Source organism: Ornithorhynchus anatinus, chromosome 5 (assembly GCF_004115215.2).
Source record: "Ornithorhynchus anatinus isolate Pmale09 chromosome 5, mOrnAna1.pri.v4, whole genome shotgun sequence".
Taxonomy (NCBI): domain Eukaryota; kingdom Metazoa; phylum Chordata; class Mammalia; order Monotremata; family Ornithorhynchidae; genus Ornithorhynchus; species Ornithorhynchus anatinus.
In genome coordinates this window covers 4,597,324-4,616,690 of record NC_041732.1, presented here as the reverse complement: position 1 = coordinate 4,616,690, position 19,367 = coordinate 4,597,324, and the positions used below count along the sequence as shown (strand labels likewise).

Genomic DNA, 19,367 nt, shown 5'->3' with positions numbered 1-19,367 from the left:
GCTGAGGTAGATACAGGGTCATCAGGTTGTCCCTCGTGAGGCTCACAGTCTTAATCCCCATTTCACCGATGAGGTAACTGAGGCACAGAGAAGTGAAGTGACTTGTCCCCAGTCACCCAGCTGACAAGTGGCAGAGCTGGGATTCGAACCCATGACCTCTGACTCCCAAGCCCGTGCTCTTTCCCCTGAGCCATGCTGCTCTCAAGTGCTTAGTACAGTGCTCTCCACATAGTAAGCACTAGATAAATATGATTGATTGATTGATGAGCAGTATGGCCTATGCATAGAGTCCGAGCCTGGGAGACAGAGGCCCTGGGTTCTAATTCTGGCTTTGCCAGTTGTCTGCCGTGTGACCTTGGACAAGTCACTTCACCTCTCTGGCCTCAATTTCATCATCTGTAAAATGGGGCTCTATATTACTCATTATGTATTTCTATTAATGTCTGTGTCCCGCTCTAGACTCTAAGCTCATTATGGGCAGAGAAGGGCTCTGCCAACTCTGTTGTACTGTACTCTCGCAACTGCTTAGTACTATAAATCAATCAGTAGCATTTATTGAGCACTTACTATGTGCAAAGCGCTTGGGAGAGTACAATACGAGAGAATTAGTGGACATGTTCCTTGCCCATAATGAGTTCACAGTTCAGAGGGGAAGACTGACATTAATGAAAATCAAAAAGAAATTTATAATCTATAATTGTACATTATAAATGCCGAGGGGTTGGAGTGGGGCGAATATCAAGTGTCCGAAGGTCACGTATCCAAGTACGTAGATGACGCAGGAGGGAAAAGGAGCCAGGGAAAAGAGGGTTTAATTGGGGAAGGCCTCTTGGAGGAGATATGAAAATAATAATGCTTTGAAGGCGGAGAGAGCTGTAGTCTGGCACATGTGGAGGGGAAGGGAGTTCCAGGCTTGGGGAGGATGTGGGAAAGGGGTCGGCGGTGAGATAGGTGAAATCGAGGCACAGTGAGTTAAGCTGGCGCTAGAGGAGCGGAGTGTGTAGCTCGGGCCGTAGTAGGAGACTAGTGAGGTGAGGAAGGATGGGGAAAGCTGATCGAGTACTTTAAAGCCATTGGGAAGGAATTTCTGTTTGATGCGGGAGTGGACGGGCAGCCGTTAGAAACTCTCGAAGACTGGGGAGACGTGGGCTGAACGTTTTTGTTGAAAAATGATCCATCCGGCAGAGCAAGGTATGGACTGGAGTGGGGAGAGGCAGGAGGCCGGGAACGGATGCAATAGTCTAGGCAGAATAGAAAAAGTGCTTGGATCAGCATAATAGCAGTTTATAAGCTACTAGAGTAATAATAATAATAATGATGACATTTGTTAAGCACTTACTACGTGCAAAGCACTGTTCCAAGTGCTGGGAAGGATACAGGGTGATCAGGTTGTCCCACGTGGAGCTCACAGCCTTAATCCCCATTTTACAGAGGGGGTAACTGAGGCACAGAGAAGTTAAGTGACTCGCCCAAAGTCACACAGCTGACAAGTGGCTGAGCCGGGATTGGAACCCATAACCTCTGACTGCCAAGCCCGGGCTCGTTCCACTGAGCCACGCTACTTACAGTGTTCTGCACCTAGTAAGTGTTCGTTACCATTTGCTTGTATCCACCCCAGTGCTTAGTACAATGCCTGGCTCATAGTAAGTGCTTAAACTCCACAATTATTATTATTACTATAAGTACTATTGATGATCACTATAATGATGCATAGCAGCTTGTCTTAGTGGAAAGAGCCCGGGCTGGGGAGCCAGGGGTCGTGGGTTCTAATCCCAGCTCTGCCACTTCTCAGCTGTGCGACTTTGGACAAGTCACTTCACTTCTCTGTGCTTCAGTTCCCTCGTCTGTCCAACGGGGATGACGACTGTGAGCCCCACGGGGGACAACCTGATGACCTCTTGTTAGGGAATTTATCAGAGAAACGACTCTGCTCTCGCAATGGCACGAGAGGGTTTCGTGACCTTGGTGTAGAAATGAACGGCCTCAAGAGAGCGGGGAAGGGCGGAAAGTGGCTGCCCGTCCGTTCACCCCAGGGGGGTACGAGGGACGAACAGGCCCAAGCCGTTCCATCCTGGTGCCTTTATTTGCGAGCATCTCCGCGTTCCACTCGACCGCAACTCTTCCTGAGCGCCCCAAATCCTACCCAATCCCCTTGCCTTGCCCCTTCTCCACCCTTCAATCGGAACCCAGTTCTTAGGAGTGGCCCATATCAGGTAACGTAACTGACACATCGTCGCCCAAACTTAAATGATCGATCTCCCACAGGAAGGAGGTAGAACGGAGCCAGGACGTCTAGTACCATATTCATTCAATAGTATTTATTGAGCGCTTACTAAGCGCTTGGAATGGACAAATCGGTAACAGTAGAGACAGTCCCTGCCCTTTGACGGGCTTACGGTCTAATAGGGGGAGAAGCAGCGTGGCTCAGTGGAAAGAGCCCAGGCTTGGGAGCCAGAGGTCATGGGTTTGAATCCCAGCTCTGCCACCTGTCAGCTGTGTGACTGTGGGCAAGTCACTTAACATCTCTGTGCCTCAGTGACCTCATCTGGAAAATGGGGATGTGAGACTGTGAGCCTCATGTGGGACAACCTGATTACCCTGTATCTACCCCAGAGCTTAGAACAGTGCTCTGCACATAGTAAGCGCTAACAAATACCATATTGGAAGGGGATAGAACGGAGACGGGATGGTCAATCGTCTAGTACACTTCGTATCTACCCCAGCACCTAAGACAGTGCTCGGCCCAGAGTAAGGTGCTTAACAAATACTGTCATTATCATTATTATTACTTCTGCCGAATGCTGGTGTGAAGACCACTGTAGCAAGGGCTTGTAAGAGTACAATAGAATGGAGTTAATAGGCAGAAATCCCTACTCCGCCACTTGTCAGCTGTGTGACTTCAGGCAAGTCACTTCACTTCTCTGGGCCTCAGTGACCTCATCTGGAAAATGGGGATGAAGCCTGGGAGCCCCATGAGGGACAACCTGATCACCTTGTATCTCCCCCAGCGCTTAGAGCAGTGCTTTGCACATAGTAAGCGCTTAACAAATATCATCCTCATTGTTATTATTAGAGATGGGAATTCTCCTTGGGCGGTGAGAAGTCTCGGCGGGAGGCGGGGATGTGGGTGGGATGGCAGATTTGGAGGTTGTGGCCGGAGAACAGTGTCTCAGAGTGGTGAGGTTAGAAATGGGTGCCTGGCACATAGTAAGCGCTTACCACATGACCTTATTATGATTATTACTAATAATTATAATAATAAATGGTGGCAGATTTGGAGGTTGTGGCCAGAGAACAGTGTCTCAGCATGGCGAGGTTAGAAATGGTACCTGGGAGGTCAAGCTCCAGCAGGAGAACGGTGGAGTTGATAGGTGAGACAAGGCAAGAGGGAGTGTGTATGAAAAGCAGCACGGCCTCGTGGATAGAGCCCGGGCCTGGGAGCCGGAAGGACCCGGGTTCTAATTCTGCCCTCCATTGGGTGACCTTCGGCCAGTCACTTAATTCCTCTGTGCCTGTTACCTCCCAGTTACCTACAATACCTTGGAATTGTCCATTCCAAGCACTTAGTACAGTTCTCTGCACATAGTAAGCGCTCAATAAATACTAGTGAATGAATGAATGAATATGTCCCTGGTGTTGCTGTGGGTTGGAGATGACAAGATGGAATAAGACAAACCCCAGTGCTTAGAACAGTTCTTGGTACATAGTAAGTGCTTCCCAAAGACCACTATTATTATTACTATTAGTGAGAATAATAACTACTGCTTGATTGAGGCTGCTCTAGGAGTCTAATCCAGAGATGATGAGAGCTTGAATCCGGGTGGTGGCCATTTGGTGGGGAGGAAGGGGTGGACCCGGAAAATATTACGGAAGAGAAACTGGCAGGATTTAGAGGTCGTCAGACTGTAAGTACTATCCTCAACTCCCGACTGCTAAACTTGGGTCTATCCTGCTCCCGGTGGGAAGCAGCGTGGCCCAGTGGAATGAGCCTGGGCTTCGGAGTCAGAGGTCATGGGTTCGATTCCCGGCTCTGCCACTTGTCAGCTGTGTGACTGTGGGCAAGTCACTTCACTTCTCTGGGCCTCAGTTACCTCATCTGTAAAATGGTGGTTAACTGTGAGCCTCACGTGGGACAATCTGATGACCCTGGCTCTCCCCCGGCGCTTAGAACAGTGCTCTGCACATAGTAAGCGCTTAACAAATACCAACATTATTATTATTATTATTATTACCAACCTTAACCTCGCCTCTCCAGTGACCCCTCTTAGACTGGCTGGGAAAAGCCCCCCTTTTTGGGTGTCTTTCAAGTGCTCACTATGTGCCAGGCACTGTTCTGCTGACTGAAAGGAGATATAAGATAATCAGGTTGGACCCAGTCCATGTCCCACATGGGACTCACAGTGTTAATTACGTTAATGTCTGTCTCCCACCATCTAGACCGTAAGCTCCTTGTGGACAGGGAATGTGTCCCAAGGGCTTAGTGCGGTGCACACAATAAGCGCTCAATAAATACGATTGGATGAATGAATAGATGAATGAATGAGAGCTGGGTTCTAACCTCTGCTCCTCCAAAGCAGCATGGCTCAGTGGAAAGAGCATGGGCTTGGGAGTCAGAGGTCATGGGTTTGAATCCTGGCTCGGCCACTTGTCAGCTGTGTGACTTTGGGCAAGTCACTTCACTTCTAGGTGCCTCAGTTCCCTCATCTGTAAAAGGGGGATTAAGACTGTGAGCCCCACGTGGAACAACCTCATTCCCCTGTGTCTACCCCAGCACTTAGAACAGTGCTCGGCACATAGTAAGCGCTTAACAAATACCAACATTATTATTATTATTATTTACCCGGGGTGTAACCTTGGACAAGTTACATAACTTCTCTGTTCTATGCCTATAAATATCTGTTCTCTCTCTTCCTTGGACTATGAGTTCCCGGGGCAGCGACTGTATCTGTTCTTATATCGTACTCTCCCAGGCACTTAGTATAGAACCCCACAGGACTTATCTAATGTCTTGATTCTATTTATTGCTCTTTATACTATTTATTGCTATTGTTTTTGTCTGTCTGTCTCCCCCAATTAGACTGTAAGCCTGTCAATGGGCAGGGACTGTCTCTATCTGTTGCCGATTTGTACATTCCAAGTGCTTAGTACAGTGCTCTGCACATGGTAAGCGCTCAATAAATACTATAGAATGAATGAATGAACATCTCCTGCTCTAGACTCTAAACTCACTGTGGGCAGGGAATTTGTTTATTTATCGTTTTATTGTGCTCTCCCAAGCACTTAGTACCAGTGCTCTGCACACAGTAAGCACTCATTAAATACCCGGCTCTGCCACTTGTCAGCTGTGTGACTGTGGGCAACTGACTTAACTACTCTGTGCCTCAGTTACCTCATCTGTAAAATGGGGATTAACTGTGAGCCTCATGTGGGACAACCTGATGACCCTGTATCTACCCCAGCGCTTAGAACAGTGCTCTGCGCATAGTAAGCGCTTAACAAATATCAACATTACTATTAAATACGATTGAATGAATGTGGAATTGTGTTCTGACTTTACCTCTGGGTTTAGCATAGTGCTTGCCATACATTACGCATTTAACACATATTGGTTTTTATTATTATTATTGCTATTGATGTTATTATTATTATTCAGCAGGTGTTGGGGGTGGACTATGGGAGGAACTGCAGTAGGGTGAAAAGTGGAGTGGAGGTTGGACAGAGAGGAAGCTGAATCGTATTTTCCAACGTTTAGTACAGTTCTCTGCACACGGTAAGTGCTCAATAAATACAATTGAATGAATGTGGAATTGTGTTCTGACTTTACCTCTGGGTTTAATGTAGTGCTTGGCATACATTATGCATTTAACAAATACTGTTTTTTATTATTATTATTGTTATTGATATTATTATTCAGCAGGTGTTGGGGGTGGACTATGGGAGGAGCTGCAGTAGGATGAAAAGTAGAGTGGAGGCTGGACAGAGAGGAAGCTGAATTGTATTTTCCAATGCTTAGTACAGTTCTCTGCACACGGTAAATGCTCACTAAATACAACTGAATGAATGTGGAATTGTGTTCTGACTTTTACCTCTGGGTTTAACGTAGTGCTTGGCATACATTACACATTTAACGAATATTGTTTTTAATTATTATTATTGCTATTGATATTATTACTCAGCAGGTGCTGGGGGTGGACTATGGGAGGAGCTGCAGTAGGGTGAAATGTAGAGTGGAGATTGGACAGAAAGGAAGCTGAATTGTGCTTTCCAACGCTTAGTACAGTTCTCTGCACACGGTAAGTGCTCAATAAATACATTTGAATGAATGATTGAATGAATGAGAAGATCCCATCTCCGCTTGCGGAGTGGCTTAGTGAGAAGCAGCGTGGCTTAGTGGAAAGAGCATGGATTTGGGAGTCAAAGGTCATGGGTTCTAAAGTCTGCTTTGCCTCCTGTCAGCTGTGTGGCCTAGGGCAAGTCACTTCACTTCTCTGTGCCTCAGTTACCTCATCTGTAAGATGGGGATTAAGGCTACGACCCCCCACGTGGGACAACCTGATTACATTATAACTACTCCAGCGCTTAGAGCAGTGCTTGGCACATATATTACCGTTATAATAATGGTATTTGTTAAGCGTCTACTATGTGCCAAGCACTGCTCTAAGCGCTGGGGGGTAATGCAAGGTGATCAGGTTGTCCCAGGTGGGGCTCACAGTTATTGTCATTATTATTATTCCCTGCTTCTCTGAAAATGTTTTTTTCTTGCTCTATCCGCAACTATTCTGTTGCCGAATTGTACTGTCCAAGCGCTTAGGACAGTGCTCTGCACACAGGAAGCGTTCAATAAGTACGAGTGAATGAATGAACCCTCTTGCGGGTCTCATCCCTAATTCATTCATTCACTCGTATTTATTACGAGTGTCCTAACGGACAATCTAATGTTGGGTAGGGAGTGTCTCTACTTGTTGCCGAATTGTACTGTCCAAGCGCTTAGGTCAGTGCTCTGCACACAGTAAGCACTCAAGTCAATGATTGAATGAACCCTCTTGCCGGTCTCATCCCTAATTCACTCCTATTTATTGAGCGCTTCTTGTGCGCAGAGCACTGTCCTAAGCACTTGGAATGTACAATCTAATGTTGGGTAGAAAGTGTCTCTACTTACTGAATTGTACTTTCCAAGCGCTTAGGTCAGTGCTCTGCACACAGTAAGCGCTCAATAAATACAAGCGAATGAATGAACCCCCTTGCGGGTCTCATCCCTAATTCACTCCTATTTATTGAGCGCTTCTTGTGCGCAGAGCACTGTTCTAAGTGCTTGGAAGGTAGAATCTAATGTTGGGTAGGGAGTGTCTCTATCTGTTGCTGAATTGTGTTGTCCAAGCGCTTAGCACAGTGCTCCGCACAGAGGAAGTGCTCAATGAATAAGAGTGAATGAATGAACCCTCTTGCGGGTGTCACCCCTAATTCATTCATTCACTCCTATTTACTGAGCGCTTCCTGTGTGCAGAGCACCGTCCTAAGCGCTTGGAACGTACAATCTAATGTTGGGTAGGTAGTGTCTCTACTTGTTGCCGAATTGCACTTTCCAAGCGCTTAAGACAGTGCTCCGAGCGCTCAATAAATAATAATGTTGGTATTTATTAAGCGCTTACTATATGCAGAGCACTGTTCTAAGCGCTGGGGGAGATACAGGGTCATCAGGTTGTCACACATGAGGCCCACAGTCTTCATCCCCATTTGACAGGTGAGGGGAACTGAGGCCCAGAGAAGTGAAGTGACTCGCCCACAGTCACCCAGCGGACAAGTGCCCACTTGAGGCTCCCAGTCTTCATTCCCATTTGACAGATGAGGGAACTGAGGCCCAGAGAAGTGACTTGCCCACAGTCACCCAGTGGACAAGTGGGATTCGAACCCACGACCTCTGACTCCCAAGCCCGGGCTCTTTCCACTGAGCCACGCTGCTTCTCTTAGTAAACGTGAATGATTGACTGACTGACTACTGACTGACTGACTGAATGACTGTCTGACTGACTGACTACTGACTGACTGAATGACTAACTGGCTGACTGACTGAAGGAAGGAAGGAAGGAAGGAAGGAATGACTGAATGAATGAATGACTGGATGGATGGATGGATGGATGGATGGATGGATGGATGGATGGATGGATGGATGGATGGATGGATGGATGGATGGATGGATGGATGGATGGATGGATGGATGGATGAATGAATGAAGTCTTTTCCCTCCCAACTCCAGCCCGAAGGCCTTCCCAGTTTGCCCGGAAGCGTCCCACTTCCGCCCTCACCCGACGCCCCGGCCATTCCAAGGGGGGCGACGCCACTTCCGCCCTCTCTCCCTCCCCGCCCGCCCCATTCTCGCGAGCGTTGGCGGCGGCGGGCCGGGCGTCATCTCGCGATCCTTGGCGCGAGATTTGGCCCCCTCTAGTCGGGCCGGGCGGCCCCGTGGGTCCCTTTTCCCTGCCCGGCAGCGCGGAGGCCGCACGGTGAGTCCGCCGCTCGGGCTCGGGGGGTGGCGGGGAGCTTGCCCGCCGCAGCCGCCCAGGACCGCCCGGGATCCCCCACCTCACGCCGACCGCCTCCGGGGGCCACGTGGGCCGGGAGGGCGATGGGGGGGCCGCTTCTCAGGCCACGTGGGGTTCAGGGGGTCGCCTCGTGACCCCGGACGAGGCCCCTTGCGGCCTCATTGGGGCTCAGTAATAATCAGGTTGGCATTTGTTAAGCACCTACTCTGTGCAGAGCACTGCTCTAAGCGCTGGGGCAGATACGGGGTCATCAGGCTGTCCCACCTGAGGCTCCCAGTCATCATCCCCATTTTCCAGATGAGGTCACTGAGGCCCAGAGAAGCGCCCGACCCAAGGTCACACAGCTGACAAGGGATGATAATGTTGGTGTTTGGGAAGCGCTGACTAGGTGCAGAGCGCTGTTCTAAGCGCTGGGGAGGTACAGGGCCATCAGGTGGTCCCACTTGAGGCTCACAGTCTTCATCCCCATTTTACAGAGGAGGGAACTGAGACACCGAGAAGCGAAGTAATAATAATAATGTTGGGATTAAGCGCTTATTAGGTGCAGAGCCCTGTTCTAAGCGCTGGGGGTGATACAGGGTCATCAGGTGGAAACATGGGGGGCTCACAGTCTTCATCCCCATTTTACAGATGAGGTCATTGAGACACCGAGAAGTGAAGTACTAATAATAATGTTGGTATTTGTTAAGCGCTTACTAGGTGCAGAGCCCTGTTCTAAGCGCTGGGGGTGATACAGGGTCATCAGGTGGAAACATGGGGGGCTCACAGTCTTCATCCCCATTTTACAGATGAGGTCACTGAGACACCGAGAAGTGAAGTACTAATAATAATGTTGGTATTTGTTAAGCGCTTACTAGGTGCAGAGCCCTGTTCTAAGCGCTGGGGCAGATACAGGGTCATCAGATTGTTCCACGGGAAAGCCTCACTGTCTTCATACCCATTTTCCAGATGAAGTCACTGAGGCCCAGAGAAGTGAAGTGACTTGCCCACAGTCACCCAGCTGACAAGTGGCAGAGCCGGGATTTGAACCCATGACCTCTGACTCCTGAGCCCGGGCTCTTTCCACTGAGCCACGCTGCTTTACTCAGCCATAGTAAGCGCTCAGTAAATATCACTGACAACCCCCTTTTAGACTGTGAGCTCGTTGTTGGGCGGGGATGGTCTCTCTGGGTTGCCGAATTGTACATTCCCAGCGCTTAGTACGGTGCTTTGCACACAATAAATGCTCAATAAATACGGTTGAATGAATGAATGGTTGAACTGACTGCAAGGCCGGGTCTATAGCAAACCATTCTGGTATTTGTTAAGCACTTCCTATGTGCCAGGCACTGTGCTAAGCGCTGGGTTCCAAGCACAGTTCCGGTCCCACTTGGGGCTCGCAGGTTTTACCCCCATATTACCTATGGCGGGGGTGGCTGGGGCGGGAATTACTCGCCCACCAGGCGAAGAGCTGGAGTCCAGTGGACCTTCGCACATCTAGGGGTGCATTCATCTGACCCAGCTGCCCCCGCCAAAAAAACCACACTTTGGAGACGGCCTAACGGGATCTTGGAGTGGAACCCCCACCCAGCGTGGCTCAGTGGAAAGAACCCGGCCTTGGGAGTCAGAGGTCATGGGTTCGAATCCCAGCTCCGCCACTTGTCATCTCCGTGACTTTGGGCAAGTCACTTCACTCCTCTGTGCCTCAGTTACCTCATCTGTAAAATGGGGATTAAGACTGAGCTCCATGTGGGACAACCTGATTCCCTTGTATCTCCCCCCCACCAGCGCTTAGAACAGTGCTTGACACATAGTAAACACTTAACAAATGCCATTATTATTATGACCTCGCCCTGACTTCAGTTCTTTGCCCCCTTTCCTCCCACGCAGATGCCAGGAGTCACTGTGAAGGACGTGAACCAGCAGGAGTTCGTCCGAGCCCTGGCTGCCTTCCTCAAAAAGTGAGTAGGGGTCGGAGGGAGGGCTGAGGGGGATGTCGGTCTCCTTGGGTGGGGGGGTTCCTGGGTGCCTGTTTCTCTCTGTGTCCCCTTCTCTCTCACACACACACTCTCACTCTACTGATGTCCAGTACAGCGCTCTGCACTCAGTAAGCACTTAGTAAATTTGATTGAATGAATAAAAGACCCTCAGTCTCGGGGGCAGTAGCTTGGATTCTGAGGCCTGGAGAGAAGTGTTTTAAGACAGGTGAGGTCACTGAGACTGAGGGCTTTTCTTCCTTTCACAGGTCAGGGAAGCTAAAGGTCCCCGAATGGGTGGACACAGTCAAGCTGGCCAAACACAAAGAATTGGCGCCTTATGACGAGAACTGGTTCTACACTCGAGCTGGTAAGACGGGAGAGGGGTGAAGGCGTGGGTGTTGGCATTTTGTTGGGGGGTGGTTGGTTTCTGGTGTGGGGTGGGAAAATGTGGAAGCAGGGGCTGGTCCTGGTATGGGATGAGGGGTGAAAAGCGGGTAGTGAAGGATCAGATCAGGGTGGGGTGATCGGGGGTGGTCACTCGTTTGTTTTTCTTCATTTGTCCCTGGTTCTGTGGATTTGGTGGTCCTAAGCACCCACCAGGCTCGGAAGTCTGATCCGATAGGTGGATGGAGGTTGGAAAAGGTTGCCAGGGACTTGTGTATAATGGGGTTAATACAGACATTCATCAAGCACTTAGTACAGAGCTCTGCGCACACTAAGCGCTCAATAACTGTAAGCCCATCAAAGGGCAGGGACTGTCTCTGTTACCGATTTGTTCATTCCAAGCGCTTAGTACAGAGCTCTGCACCTAGTAAGCGCTCAATAAATACTATTGAATGAATGAATAAATACGATTGAATGAATCCTCTCTTCCAGTATCTGTAATTTATTTAATACTAATGTCTGTCTCCCCCTCTAGACTGTAAACTAGTTGCGGCAAGGACTTAATCTGTTGCTATATTATACTCTCCTAAGCATTTAGTACATTGCTTAATAAATCTCATTGATTAGGGTGTGGGGAGGTCCAGAAGTAGACAGCTCCCACCCCAGACATATTCACATTCCCAGCCCCCAGTGTGCTTAAAATCTAGAGCTGGGGAGATGGACATTAGTAGAAATAAATTACACTGTTCTAGGTACGGTGGGGAAATACAAGAGAACTGGTAGGGTGGTTCCCTGCCCTTTGTTTGCAACTTTGTGGGGAGAAAGACATTAAAATTAACAGATACAAGGAGGTAATTGAGTGTAAAGATGTGCTCAGGTGTGTTTCCTTGTTGAAGTCACATTTCCAAGAGGCCTTCCCCAACAGAAGCCCCCTCTTCCCTTACTCCCTCTCCCTTCTGCGTCGTCTGCATTTAGATCAGTACCCTTTAATTAATACGCGTTATTCACCCCACCATGAGCCCCACAGCGCTTGTATACATATCCATAACTTATTATAATAATTATGCTTCCTTTTAAGCACTTAGTATGTGCCAAGCACTGAGGTAGAAGGTAGTCAGGTTGGATACAGCCCTTGTCCAAATGGGGCGCCCAGTCTTGATCCCCATTTTCCAGATGGGGTAACTGAGGCTCAGAGAAGTTAAGTGACTTGCCCAAATTCACAGCAGACAAGTGGCACGTCAGTGTCCCCCTCTAGACTACAAGCTCATGAGGAGGGGAACTTGACTACTAACTCTATAGCATGATACTTTTTCAATGACATAATACAGCGGTTTGCACGCGGCAAACGCTCAATAAATACCACCGATGGATTTCAGAAAAGCACTATTGCTTTGAAATCGAAACTCCTGGCTACAATGACCTCGATAAGCACTTCCCAGATGCCTACTATAAGAGAGTTGATCTTTCCTGATCTTAACTATCCACAGTGTACAGAAAGTGCTTAAAAGGCACCAGGATTATTAGTTTCCTGTCTGTGCTTGACACCCTTGGAGATGGAACGGCTGGGCCCATTGCAGAGTGGGAATGGTTCTGGGAATTTGTTCTGGGGATCAGTCAGCCAGTGGAATTGGGGTGCGTACCAGGTAACGGACTAGGTATCTAGGGTGGAACGAAACAGTAGGGTTGATAGAAGTGTTCCTTGCCCACAAGGAGCTCACAGTCGAGACAGCCTGCGTGACTTAGTGGAAGGAGCATGGTCTGGTCTGCTGTGTGACCTTAGGCAAGTCACTTCACTGCTCTGCCTCGGTTGCCTCATCTTGTAAAATGGGGATTGAGACTGTGAGCCCCATATGGGGCAGAACCTGTGTCCAACCCGAATTGATTGTATACACCATAGTGCTTGGCATATAGTAAGTGCTTAAGACGTGCCGTTATTAGAAACACCTGGGTGCTTATCCCAGCTCCCCCACTTGTCTGTTTTGTGACCTTTGGACAAATTGCTTCGCTTCTCTATGCCTCAGTTACCTCATCTGTACAGTGGGGGTTGCGACTGTGAGCCCCCACACCAAGAAGGGAGGGCCTAGGCAGGGAAGGCCTCTTGGAGGAGGTGTGATACCAGCTGAATTCCTGGGGTATCTTCATCCTCCCCGTCATGCATTTGGAGGATTGTTACGTTCCAGTTTGGCGTCATGAAGTGCGGAATCTGAATTTGATTCATTCTTTCGGTCTTTATGCTCAATCAAGGGTATTGAGCGCTTAATGTGTGCTGAGTGCTGTTCTCAACTCTTGGGAAAATACAACAGAGCTATTCCCTCCTATCATTTCCAATTAAGGACGTACTATAGGTGACCACTCGTCTAAAAGGATTTTAGAAACCGTCCCGGCAGCGCAGGAGTTATGACAAAGCTTACGGAGTTTCTAAACCATGACAAGTTCCATACTGGTAATTGTGCATTTGTTAAGCAGTTACTGTGGGCCAAGCACTGGGGGAGTTACAAGATAATTAGGTCCCGCTTGGAGCTCAGAGTCCAAGTTGAAGGAAGAACAGGGATTGAACCCCCATCTTAGAGATGAGGAAATGAGGGACTTGGGAATCACATGGGAAGCAATGTGACCTTTGGGGAAGAACCTGGGCTTCAGAGGACCTGGGTTCTAATCCCAGCTCTGGCACTTGCCTACGACCTTGGGCAAGTCACTTGTCTGTGCCTGTTACCTCATCTGTAAAATGGGTGTTAGACTGAGCCCTATGTGGGACATTGTGGCCTGGTGGATAGAGCCTGGGCCTGGGAGTCAAGAGGACCTGGGTTCTAATCCTACCCCCCCCCCCCCCACTTGTCTGCTGTGTGACCTTGGCAAGTCACTTCACTTCTGGGTCTCAGTATACCTCATCGGTAAAATGGGGATTAAGACTGTGTCCACCCTGATTATCTTATCTGCAGTGCCTGGCACATAAAGCTTAACAAATGCCATCATTATTATTATTACAGGGGATCGCTTTTTTACTATTGCAGGACATCCAGGGTAGTGCAGGACCCTGAGAAGAACCTTCAGGGCAGAAGTTGGGGGTTCCCACTAAGTGAAATGGGGTCGAGGGGCAGCATCTTGCCTTGGTCGGCTCTCTAGACTCTAAGCTCATTCGGTGGCAGGGAACACGTCTAATTCTGTTGTATTGTGCTCTCCCAAGCGCTTAGTGCTCAGTGGAAAGAGCCTGGGCTTCGGAGTCAGGGGTCATGGGTTGGACTCCCGGCTCTGCCACTTGTCAGCTTTGTGACTGTGGGCAAGTCACTTAACTTCTCTGTGCCTCAGTTACCTCATCTGTAAAATGGGGTTTAACTGTGAACCTCACGTGGGACAACCTGATTACCCTTTATCTACCCCAGTGCTTAGAACAGTGCTCTGCACATAGTAAGCGCTTAACAAATACCAATATTATCATCACACTGCCCCGCACATAGTAAGCGATCAAAAAATACCGTCGATTGATTGATTGTTGCGGCAAGTACATGGAGAAGCCCAGGTTAGAATTTAGGCCCTCTGGCTCCCAGGCCTGTGCTCTTCTAGGCAACACTGCTCTGCCATCTGTAATAGTAATAATAATGTTGGTATTTGTGAAGCGCTTACTAGGTGCAGAGCACTGTTCTAAGCACTGAGACAGATACAGGGTCATCAGGTTGACCCACGTGGGGCTCACAGTCTTAATCCCCATTTTCCAGATGAGGGAACCGAGGCCCAGAGAAGTGAAGTGACTTGCCCCCAGTCACACAGCTGACAAGTGGCAGAGCTGGGATTCGAACCCATGACCTCTGACTCCCAAGCCCGGGCTCTTTCCACTGAGCCACGCTGCTTCTCTGTACATCGCAGACTTCCTTTATGGAGGTGAGGGAGCTATGAGTAGATTGGTGGAGCGTTTTTAAGAGCACCAGGAGCACAGAGTAGGTTGCTTTGCTAAAAATCTGGTGCCCAGCCTTACTTCAGGAACGAATCCCTCACTTGTGACATTGTTCTGGGAAAATTGGTTTGGACGTGCAATCATTTATTGAGAGCTTACTGTGGTCAAAGCACTAGACAAGACCCCCTGCCCACAATGAAGTGACAGTCTAGAGGACTGAGATGCAGTGTGGCCTAGTTAGGAGTCAGGAGGGCCTGAGTTCTAATTCTGACTCTGCTGCTCATCTGCTGTGTGACCTCAGGCAAGTCAACTTCTCTTCTGTGCCTCAGTTGCCTTATCTGTACAATGGGGATTGAGACTGAGCTCCATGTGGACAGAGCCTGTCCAACCCGATTTGCTTGTATCCACCCCAGTGCTTAGTACAGGGCCTGGCACGTAGTAAGTACTTAAATACTAACTTTTTAGATTATTATTATAATTATTAGAGGCTCAGTCAGTTAAAGGCTTAGTTTTCTAGCCCTGATTGTTACGGGCCCAGGGAGTGCCTGTATTTTAATAATAATAATAATAATAAAAATGGTTGCCTTGCTAATAGATCTTCTTAATGGCTACGGTGACCCTCAACCCTTTATGTTTTCCTTTTTCTATAGTAGTAAGCACTCAATATATGCCAGGAACTCTACTACAAAGCACCGGGGTAGATACAAAAGCTTATCAGGTTGGACACAGTTCCTGTCCCACATGGGGCTCACAGTCTCAGTCCCCATTTTACTGGTGATAATCATGGTATTTAATAATAATGTTGGTATTTAAGCGCTTACTATGTGCAGAGCACTGTTCTAAGCGCTGGAGTAGGTACAGGGTCATCAGATTGTCCCACGTGAGGCTCACAGTTAATTCCCATTTTACAGATGAGGGAACTGAGGCCCAGTGAAGTGACTTGCCCCCAGTCACACAGCTGACAAGGGGCAGAGCCAGAATTCAAACCCATGACCTCTGACTCCCAAGCCAGGGCTCTTTCCACTGAGCAACGCTGCTTCTCTGTATTTGTAAAGTGTTTACTATGTGTGGCACTGTTCTAAGCGCTAGGGTAGGTACAGCCTAATCAGGTTGGACACAGTCCCTGTCCCACATGGGGCTCAGTCTCAATCCCCGTTTTACAGATGAGGGAACTGGCCCAGGGAAGTGAAGCGACTTGCCCAGCGTCCCGCAGTGGACAAGTGGCGGAGCCGGGATTAGAACCCAGGTCGCGTGAGAAGCAGCGTGGCTCGGTGGAAAGAGCCCGGGCTTGGGAGTCCGAGGTCATGGGTTCGAATCCCGGCTCAGCCACTTGTCAGCTGTGTGACTGTACTTCTCTGGGCCTCAGTGACTTCATCTGGAAAATGGTGATGAAGACTGGGAGCCTCACGTGGGGCAACCTGATGACCCTGTATCTGCCCCGGCGCTTAGAACAGGGCTCTGCACCTAGTAAGCGCTTAACCGATACCAACATCATTATTATTACAGTGCCTGGCACGAAGTTAAGCGCTTAAGTGCCATTATTCGAACTCCGAGGCCCCGGTCTCTATCCATTAGGCCACACTGTTTCTCCTTTGTGCTTTTCACTGGGGCCCACAAGGCCATGTAGCCAAGCAAGGTCTGCGCATCTGTGAAAATCAGACGAGCCGTGGTCTGGCGGCGGTAGTCTGCTTTTGCCCTGGTCTCACGTAATCCTGTGGGATATTGTGACCTTGTTTCGGGGTACAGGCTGCCTCATCCACTCCGCTGCTCCTGAGCTGAGGAGGAGCCTTGGGCCCGTTCAGAGGTGCCCCCCATCCGGCTGGGGGTTCAGTGGGGTCTGGGGGGCTGGCAGGGCAGAGCAGACCCTGTGACTCTGGGACTGGTTTTTGTCTGCATCAGCTGGGGAGCAGCACCTCATGCCCACTGGAAGGCGGGTGGTGTGGAAGATTGGCGTACTCTATGTGTGCTGTGGTATTAAGGCAGCGTGGCTCAGTAGAAAGAGCCTGGGCTTCGGAGCCAGAGGTCATGAGTTCGACTCCCGGCTCTGGCACTTGTCAGCGGTGTGACTGTGGGCAGGTCACTTCACTTCTCTGTGCCTCAGTTACCTCATCTGTAAAATGGGGATTAACTGTGAGCCTCACGTGGGACAACCTGATTACCCTGTATCTACCCCAGCGCTTAGAACAGTGCCCAGCACATAGCGCTTAAATACCAACTTTTTTTTTTTTTAAAGGGCTTCTATGGTTTTCCTGAAAATTTTGCTCTCATCTTGATTGGGACCTCTGATCCGAGTTCCTTAACAGCTTCAGGAGCATTTTCAGGGCCTGGATTTTTTTTTTTTTAAATGGTATATAAGTGCTGTGTGCTAGGCATTGTATTGGGCGCCGGGGTAGATCCGAGCCAACCAGGCTGGACAGTCCCTGTGTCATTTTAGGGTCACAGTCTTAATTCCCCATTTTGCCGACGAGGTAAGAGAGGCACAGAGATGTGAAGTGACTCACCCACGGTCACACAGCAGCGTTCCCTGGTTGCGGGGAACAGTGGAGCCCGGAGTTGGCTCTCTGGATGGCGGGGGCAAGGGCCGCTTCTCGGGCAGTTGACCCCTGCCGGGCACCCTCCCCTTTGCCCGTGTTTTAACCCCAAAGGGGGGTGGGGGGCTCCCAGAAACAGTGGGGAGAAGTGATGGGCTGTAAGCTCTTTGAGGACAGGGATCTTGTCTCTATTCTCTTGTTCTCTCCCGAGTGTTTAGGATGGTGCTTTGCATATAGTAAGCTCTCTCTTAAAGACTTTTACTTTCATTCCCCATTGCTCAGAGTAATTGTGGTATTTAAAGTCCCAGACCCTGTCTCGAGTGCTGAGGTAGAGGATAATCAGGTTGGACCCAGTCCTCTTCACAGCCGCAGGAGCCTGACTCTGACGGGGGTAGGTTTTTACAAATGGAACAGCGGTCAAGAGAGTCCAGCCTGGTCGCTGTCCACCAGGCCCTGCCGTTAGGTGTGGGTGGTGAGCCTAAAGATGCCGAAAGGGCCTCTGGATGGACCCCTCGAGACAGCCTTGTTTTCTTTCTCTTTTCTTTTTTTCACCTCCCTCACCTGTCAGCGTCCACGGCCCGGCACCTGTACCTGCGGGGCGGGGCCGGAGTGGGGTCCATGACCAAGATCTACGGTGGCCGCCAGCGCAACGGGGTCATGCCCAGCCACTTCAGCCGTGGGTCCAAGAGTGTGGCCAGGAGGGTCCTTCAGGCCTTGGAGGGGCTCAAGATGGTGGAGAAGGACCAGGACGGGTAAGCGGAGACGACCTTTAACCCCTTCCCCCTACCCCCCACATCAAGGAGGGGACCGGTGGCCAATCCAGAGGGGTGGGTGGCGGCGTCTCTGGGGCCGGGGGGCCCGCGGCCCCAAAAGCAGCAGGCTTACCCTGCACAGTTGCCATGGCGATGGCAAGTGGCTCCTGAGGTAGGTCTGCAGACACGCCGCCTCACCCCGACCTCTCCGGATGGCTGCACCGGGCTCCGGGAAGGTAATTTAGCGACTGTCTGCTTTCATTAGTTTGCTCGTTAACTTTTCCCAATTGATTTTTCGGGGCTTTTGATCTAATGCTTGCACAAACGACACCTCGTCAGCTCCCCAGCGGCCCCTCGTTGGTTGGAAATCGGTGGAGCGGCCCCGGGGAGTCGGCCGGGAGTAATTCCGGCCACGCGCAGATTAGCCTCGGCCGCGCCGGAGCCGCTCCCGGGACTGGCACGCAGCCGCGGGGTCGGTGGGCGCGCACCCCCCCACCCCCACCCCACCGGGCCGACCGTTTCACTCGCCTTTCCTCCCTCTCGCAGGGGCCGCAAGCTGACGCCTCAGGGACAGAGAGACCTGGACAGGATTGCCGGACAGGTGACCGCCCCCCACCTCTCCTACCTGGGCCCGTGGACCTCCTCTATCCCCCTTTTTCTGGGTTCAACTCCTGAGATGGCCCCCCGTTTCCTTTCCTGGGCCTGGGGTGGGACTGGAGGCCACCGTCATCTCCCCCTTCTGCCCTCAACTCCCATGACCTTCCCCGGTCATCTTCCCCCGCCCCAAATCCTCAAGTCCCAGCTCCCCTGGGGTGGGCGTGGGGCGGAGGGAAGGCGACTCCGGCCTGGTCACCCAAGTGAACTCACTCGGCTACCTCTTCATTTCAGGTGGCAGCTGCCAACAAGAAACATTAAACCAATGGAGTAAAATTAATAAATTGTCTTGTTCATAGTCTGTCTCCTGTAGCCTGCCGGGGGGAGGATGCTTCCTTTGGTCACTGTAAAGGGAGGAGAGCGGGTAGAATCGATTCTCCCTGCATAAAAAGCCCCAGCTGGGGCCCTGGGGTGAAATCTGCCGCGGGACCCCGGCCCCACGGCTCCTCCCTTCGTGCCCCCCGGTTGCCAACTCCGCACGTGGGCACGTCTGACGGAGGCACAACTCCTGCCGCTGCCTGCCACCGGGGAGGCAGATGAAAGTAGGAAGAATCCAGGGCGTTGCCGTGGCTGACTTCTAAACGGGCTCTCTGGGGGACTCGCGCGCAAGCTGGTAAAAAAAATCCATTCTGTCTTCAAGCAGGCGTGAAGCGGCTGGC

The 19,367-nt window shown here is 50.4% G+C and overlaps 1 protein-coding gene across 1 annotated transcript; it reads left to right on the top strand.

Annotated features, from left to right (window-relative positions):
• Positions 1-8,405: 8,405 nt before the first annotated feature.
• RPS19 (ribosomal protein S19) lies at positions 8,406-19,006 on the top strand. Its single transcript, XM_007661963.4, has 6 exons — positions 8,406-8,501; positions 10,410-10,480; positions 10,765-10,865; positions 17,871-18,054; positions 18,601-18,655; positions 18,943-19,006. Exons 2-6 carry the CDS (start codon positions 10,410-10,412, stop codon positions 18,967-18,969), a joined length of 438 nt encoding a protein of 145 aa, XP_007660153.1. The 5' UTR covers positions 8,406-8,501; the 3' UTR covers positions 18,970-19,006.
• Positions 19,007-19,367: the final 361 nt, after the last annotated feature.